This window comes from Salpingoeca rosetta, assembly GCF_000188695.1.
Source record: "Salpingoeca rosetta unplaced genomic scaffold supercont1.28, whole genome shotgun sequence".
NCBI classification, from domain to species: Eukaryota; class Choanoflagellata; order Craspedida; family Salpingoecidae; genus Salpingoeca; species Salpingoeca rosetta.
Genome location: NW_004754906.1, coordinates 592,973 through 599,619, shown reverse-complemented (window position 1 = coordinate 599,619; position 6,647 = coordinate 592,973). Strand labels below are relative to the sequence as shown.

The 6,647-nt window shown below is 53.3% G+C and overlaps 2 protein-coding genes across 2 annotated transcripts in view; one reads left to right on the top strand and one right to left on the bottom strand.

Annotated features, from left to right (window-relative positions):
• PTSG_09406 (uncharacterized protein) overlaps window positions 1-2,132 on the bottom strand; it is a 4,208-nt gene extending 2,076 nt beyond the window's left edge. Inside the window, exons 1-5 of the mRNA XM_004989606.1 lie at window positions 1,473-2,132; window positions 1,177-1,265; window positions 824-951; window positions 404-464; window positions 205-265 (exon numbers count right to left, since the gene is read on the bottom strand). Of these exons, the coding sequence (XP_004989663.1) occupies window positions 205-265; window positions 404-464; window positions 824-951; window positions 1,177-1,265; window positions 1,473-1,488 (355 nt within the window). The 5' untranslated portion in view covers window positions 1,489-2,132. The remainder of the gene's footprint in view (window positions 1-204; window positions 266-403; window positions 465-823; window positions 952-1,176; window positions 1,266-1,472) is intronic.
• A 23-nt stretch (window positions 2,133-2,155) lies between these two features.
• The window catches only part of PTSG_09405 (histone deacetylase 3), a 4,845-nt gene continuing 353 nt past the window's right edge, over window positions 2,156-6,647 (top strand). Inside the window, exons 1-16 of the mRNA XM_004989605.1 lie at window positions 2,156-2,277; window positions 2,465-2,547; window positions 2,660-2,736; window positions 3,068-3,118; window positions 3,273-3,354; window positions 3,500-3,612; window positions 3,781-3,841; window positions 3,946-4,018; window positions 4,215-4,295; window positions 4,464-4,537; window positions 4,813-4,877; window positions 5,092-5,181; window positions 5,649-5,707; window positions 6,013-6,170; window positions 6,327-6,415; window positions 6,640-6,647. The exon at window positions 6,640-6,647 is cut by the window's right edge and continues 353 nt beyond it. Coding sequence (XP_004989662.1) covers window positions 2,217-2,277; window positions 2,465-2,547; window positions 2,660-2,736; window positions 3,068-3,118; window positions 3,273-3,354; window positions 3,500-3,612; window positions 3,781-3,841; window positions 3,946-4,018; window positions 4,215-4,295; window positions 4,464-4,537; window positions 4,813-4,877; window positions 5,092-5,181; window positions 5,649-5,707; window positions 6,013-6,170; window positions 6,327-6,415; window positions 6,640-6,647 — 1,225 coding nt within the window. The 5' untranslated portion in view covers window positions 2,156-2,216. The remainder of the gene's footprint in view (window positions 2,278-2,464; window positions 2,548-2,659; window positions 2,737-3,067; window positions 3,119-3,272; window positions 3,355-3,499; window positions 3,613-3,780; window positions 3,842-3,945; window positions 4,019-4,214; window positions 4,296-4,463; window positions 4,538-4,812; window positions 4,878-5,091; window positions 5,182-5,648; window positions 5,708-6,012; window positions 6,171-6,326; window positions 6,416-6,639) is intronic.

Here is a 6,647-nt window from a genome sequence, read left to right as displayed (position 1 = left end):
GTTGTTGTTGTTGTTGTTGTTGTTGTTGTTGTTGTTGTTGTTGTTGTTGTTGTTGTTGTTGTTGTTGTTGTTGTTGTTGTTGTTGTTGTTGTTGTTGTTGTTGTTGTTGTTGTTTATGTTGGTGTTGTTGTTGGTGTTGTTGATGATGGCGAGTAACCAGAGCCAGTGCGCACGTGTGTAATGGGGAGGGGGATGTTGTCTCACCTTCCATTGCATCATCGAAGCGGTTGAGAGCGCAGTTTGCTGTTGCACGGCGCGACATAGCCTGGCAGGTGGATGGGATGGATGGTGGGTGGAAGGGTGGTGATGAGTGGGGTCGGTGGTGCAGCATGCACATGCACATGAACACGCACACACATGCACGTACATACACACGCGCGCGCGCGCACACACACACACACACCTTGATGTACTTAGGATCGCAGCGGAGGGCTTGTGTTGCGTCTTCAACGACGTGTTCATACCTGGAGGGGAAACGGAATGAGACGAAGCATGGAAACATCAAAAACGATACAAGTGTTGAAGGATGGACAGCGACACAAACACAACTCACGCATGCTACACACACACACACACACACACAGCCACACACATGCTACACACAACGACACGCATACACACATGCTACACATGCTACACACAGCTACACACATGCTACACACAACGACACACATACACACATGCTACACATGCTACACACAGCTACACACATGCTACACACAACGACACACATACACACACACATGCTACACACACACATGCTACACACACACACGCGCGCACGCACAGATGCACGCGTCCACACGGGCCGAGTTGGACGTACTGCTTGAGCTTGAGATGCGCCATCGCCCTGTTGGCGTAGAGCGCGGCGTTGTCGGGATCAACGTCCAGCCCGCGCGTGTAGCAGTCCACCGCAGCCATGTACTTGCCCGCCTTGAACTGCGCATTGCCCTGCGGTGGTGGTGATGGTGGTGATGGTGGTGATGGTGGTGATGGTGGTGATGGTGGTGATGTCAGTGGTGGTTGATGTACGCATGTGTGCACTGGAGCAGCAAGCAGGACGGCGGCAGTTCATACGGCCAATGATGCGCGCACTGAACAGGTGAAAGCACCCGCAATGCATATTGACGCCAACAACTGTGGATGTGTGTGACTGCAGTGCCGTGGCACACGTACGTTCTCCTTCTCGCACGTGGCCATGTGGGTCCGCAGCTGCATGTCCGACATCTGACTGTCGTGCATTGTGTCGGCTGGCGCAATCTCCTCTTTTGGTCAGTGTGTTAAAGTAAGTGCACAGTAATGTGAGTGCATGCGTGTGTGTGGGTGGTGCTCAGGTGCATGTGAGTGTTATGTGTGTGTGTAGCAACAACAACAACAACAACAACAACAACAACAACAACAACAACAACAACAACAACAACAACAACAACAACAACAACAACAACAACAACAACAACAACAACAACAGCAACCTTGCTGTGCGCGCATGGCTTCCTTCAATTTGCGCTCCTCTTCTTGTTGTTCCTGCTGCTCCAACTTCTGCAGCTCGCTGTCCACATCAAATTTGTCCCATCCGCGGTAGTCACCAGACCTGAGGCGCTGCTGCTGCTGTTGTTTTGCAACATTGTCAGTCGCTGTTTCTGGCGCTGTTTGCTGCGAACCGCTCTCCGCGTCTGTACCACTATCTAGTCCCACCTGACTCCGTACGGGTGGCAACTACATCGCAATTGCGTGTTGACCAGTGCGCGTGTGTATGTGTGTGCGCGTGTGTACGTGTGTGTATGTGTGTGTGTATGTGTGTGTGTGTGTGTGCGTGTGTGCGTGAATGCGTTAAGTGGCGCGTATGTGCAAGTGAATCAGCCAATGCATGCCAGCTGTTGTTTTGTGTTGCACGTGTCTTCACCCCAACACCTCCCCCGCCTTCCCTCCACCTTCTTTGTGACAGCCTGCGTGCGCTTTAACTGTTCATCCTTCTGTGTGATGGACCGTTCCCATTGCTCCAGGTCCTGGAAGAAGTCCTGGGCCTGCGCCGCCCGTGCCCGTGCTTCCCCCTGCACACGCCACAGCCGTTCTTCGGTGCTCATGGTCGGGTTTGCTGCTCGTCGTCGTTCGTCGGCGTGGTTGTCGATTTGTTATGGAAATCATTCATCAATCGCCACAACTTGCGCCATCGAACACCTCGAACACTCACCTTCTGTGTGTTGTGTGTGCCAGCCATGGCCTCCAAGCCGGTGGTGGCGTACTTCCATGATGAAGACGTCGCAAACTTCCACTATGGTACGCGGCAGTCGACGCACGTGCACATGTGCATGCTGGAGTACCATTGCCAACACTGCCCCCCCCCTCCTTCATTCACTTTCAGTGCTTGCATATTCACTGACTCTGACGCGCACTTCTTACACTGCGTTCTTGTTATGCGCGCTTTTTTCTCGCTGCCGCATTTGTGACTCGCGCACCGGCTCAGGTCAAAGACATCCCATGAAGCCCCACAGATTGGCGCTGACACACAGCCTCGTGCTCAACTATGGCCTCCACGAGAAGATGCAGGTGTGCCCGCAAGTTGTGTGTCGACGCAATTTTCGCTCCACCGCGCCCACAGCTTTCGCGGCCTTGCAACGCATGCTCACCTCCCACATTCCTGCCTGCCTTGTGCTTGCAGGTGTACCGGCCATACCGCGCCACCGCAGATGATATTGGAATGTTTCACTCAAAGGACTACGTGCGGTATCTGCAACGGTGCGTGCATGCGTGCGTGCGTGCGTGTGTGTGTGTGTGTGTGTGTGTGTGTGTGTGTGTGTGTGTGTGTGTGTGTGTGCGTGTGTGTGTGTGTGTGCGTGTGTGCGTGCGTGCGTGCGTGCGTGAGTGTGTGTGTGTGTATGATCCACCCGTGTGTATGCAACCACCACTCTGAACGATCACGGCTAGCCACACCCAAGATGCTTCGCGTGTGAACGCCACCAAAGCGTCAACCCTCGCCATGCTTTCTGCCACACATGCATTCGGCTCCTCCCTTGCAAAATCGTACCATCGCAACACCACTATCTTTGCTCACCGCTTTGCACCACAGACCCACACTCAAGGATGGATCGAAATTCCTGATCGGCACAGGGCATGACTGGTGAGTGGTATTGGCGGCGAAGGGTAGCTTGACCGCAGTCTGTGTGTGACCAACAGCGTTGACTGACACACTGGACCTGAAGCAAGTAGCTGCCCATGTGATCGTATGATGGCGTGTGTTCTCACCCACTGCCACCGTTCCTTGTCGACGCCAGCCCGCTGTTTGAAGGGCTGTTTGACTTTTGCTCAATGTACACTGGTGCATCGCTGGAAGGCGCGCGCAAACTCAACCACAAGGTGTGTGTGTATGTATATGTATGCATGCGCATGTGTATGTGTTCGTGTGTGTATGTATGTGTGTGCTGTTGTCGATGCATCCTTTTGAGGAGAATACCTCACTGCAACCATAACTTCACACGATTCACCAACTTCGCGCCAACAGCAATGCGACATTGCCATCAACTGGTCTGGCGGCCTGCACCACGCCAAGAAGTTTGAGGCGTCGGGCTTCTGCTACGTCAACGACATTGTCATCGCCATCCTCGAGCTCCTCAAGTCAGCGCAATAGTGGTGATAAGTGGTGGTGGTGGTGGTGGTGGTGGTGGTGGTGGTGGTGGTGGTAATTTGCCTGTTGCTGGTGTTGTGATTGTGTCCACCTGCTCACGTGCTGCTCTCTGCCTGTTTGCGTGCATACGTGTCATTGCACTTCGCTCGTTGGCGCAGGTACCACCCGCGCGTGCTCTACATCGACATTGACATCCACCACGGCGATGGCGTCGAAGAGGTGCACACCCGTGTGTGTGTGTGTGTACGTGTGTGTGTGTGTACGTGTGTATGCTGTGTGTTCCAGACACTCATTTGTCTGTCGACATATGCGTGTGCAATCAGGCGTTTTTCACGACAGACCGCGTGATGACGGTTTCGTTCCACAAATTTGGCGACCAGTTCTTCCCCGGCACAGGTGATGATGATGATGATGATGATGATGATGATGATGATGATGATGATGATGATTATGATGATGATGTTGATGATTGGATTGGTGTTTGATAGAAGTGGGAGATGGCGAACGTGTGCAGGTGTGACATGCACAAAGCGCCTTTGTGCAACTGCTCACCCGTTGACACACGCTTTCTGAATTGATGGTTTGCCTGCAGGCAACATCTTTGAGATTGGGGAGGGCCGTGGGAAGTACTATTCTGTCAACGTTCCCCTCAAGAACGGCATTGACGGCGACAGTGAGTTCACTGTGTGTGTGTGTGTGTGTGTGTGTGTGTGTGTGTGTGTGCGTGTGTGTGCAACGCTGTCTTCTGCCCCCTTCCGCTCATTTCTCACTCACCTTGGTTCCACTGACACAACTAACACTCTCCTGTCCCCATTTCCTCGATTTCTCGTGTTGTGTGCAGCCTATCTTCGCATCTTCAAGCCAACAATGACAAAAGTCATTGAGAGGTACCAGCCAAGCGCCATCGTCTTGCAGGTGTGTTGTGCCTCCGCAAAGAGCCGTTGCCTACTTGTTTGAGACACTTGCTTCGTTCCCTGGCGTGCTGCGCTCAAACGTGTCAGGTGGGCGCAGGCTTCCACGTGCCCACCACCAGCATGTACTCACAGCACACACACACACACACACACACACACACACACACACACACACACACACACACACACACACACACACACACACACACACACACACACACACACACACACACACGCATGTCTACTCACCACCACCACCACTGCCTGTCGTGCCAGTGCGGCGCGGATTCGCTGGGGCTGGACCGCCTCGGGTGCTTCAACATGACCATCGAGTCGCACGGGTGCGACGTAATGTGACGTGGCGTGGCGCGTGCTGGATGTGTCAACAAGCGAGAGTGGGAGAGGATGGATGAATGGATGGATGGAAGTGATGGAAGTGATGGAGAGTTGCGTTGTGTTGCTGCTTGGCATTACTTCATGTGACCGCACGCCCCTTCTTCCTCACATCACCGTTTCCCCTGCATGTGTGCTCTCGTGTGCTCTACGTTGCTGCAGCGCGTGTGTGGACTTTATCAAGAGCTTCAATCTGCCGACGCTGATTCTTGGCGGCGGCGGCTACACCATCCGCAACGTCGCGCGCTGCTGGTGAGATGGGGGAACGGGGTGGGATGGGGATGGACAGTCTGTTGGTAGGACTTCCACACCAGTTTGGGACTTCTCTATCGCTCGAAGTATCAGCAACAGAAACCGGCCCCAGGAAAAGGTATTCTACATGGGCTTAATATGTCGACCACGTTTTTTATCCATGCGTTAAACATAATTTCGGTTAGTCGGCGGAGCCGGTACATTAACAACGCATGTATTTCAAGTTGGAGACTGCTTAGGAGTAGGTAGTGGACTAGTCTGCTTGCCATTTTTAACTACTGCGTGTGGCATGGCGCCCCAAGGCAATACAAGGGATGGGGCCTAAAAAAGCGCCCAGTTTCCCGAGATAACACACACACACACACACACACACACACACACACACACACACACATACACACACACACACACACACACACACACTGCGCCCGGTGTCGTAATTGTGTCTTGGATGCGTGTTGGCACAGGACATATGAGACGGGGCTGCTGGTTGGTGCCGAGCTGTCCAACGAGATTCCATTTGGAGGTGTGCGCAGGTGGCGATGGTGCTGGTGGTAGTGGTTGTGATGATGGGTGCTACAGGGAACGTTGCGTGGGCGACCTCTTTCGATTTCTGCGCTTTCTCATCTTTGCTCGCGTTTTTCGCCGGATATTTGGTCACTTGTACGCACACACACACACACGCACACTTACACACACACACACACACACACACACACACACACACACACACACACACACACACACACACACACACACGTACACACACACACACACACACGTACACACACACGTAAACGTAAACACGCGCATTGCATGGCTGCACTGCAGAGTACTTTCCGTTCTTTGGCCCGGACTTTTCGTTGCACCCAGACATGTCGACGTCGTTTGAGAACGAGAACACGAAGGAGTACGTGGATCGCCTCCTTGCCCAGATTGATCTTCATCTCAAACAGATTGAGGCAGTGCCGAGCGTCATGATGCAAGAGGTAGGGCCCGCACACGTGCGCTCATTTGTGTTGTGTGTGTGTATGTGTGTGTGTGTGTGTGTGTGTGTGTGTGTGTGTGTGTGTGTGTGGTGCACGGCCTCACTCTGCTCTTCCCTTTTCCACTCACCATGCGTGCGTATGTGTGTGTGTGTGCAGATACCGAGTGACGGGCTGCTGCACGACTTGATACATGCGCGCAAAGAGGAGGAGAAGGACAAAAACGCGGACGAACGATTCCCGCAAAGGTACGTACATGAAGAGTGTGTGATTTGATGTGTGCGTGTGTGGACCTCGTTTGCTTCTCTCCTTCCATATCGATGGCTGCCGTGTTTGTTCGTTGTTCTGCAATGCGCTGCCTCGCATCCTTGTCCTCGTGTCCTCGCATCCATGTTCACACACACTCACACACACACACACACACACGATGGACTGTCCACTGTCTCCCCGTCGTTCTTCGCCCGATAACCAGTGAACGTG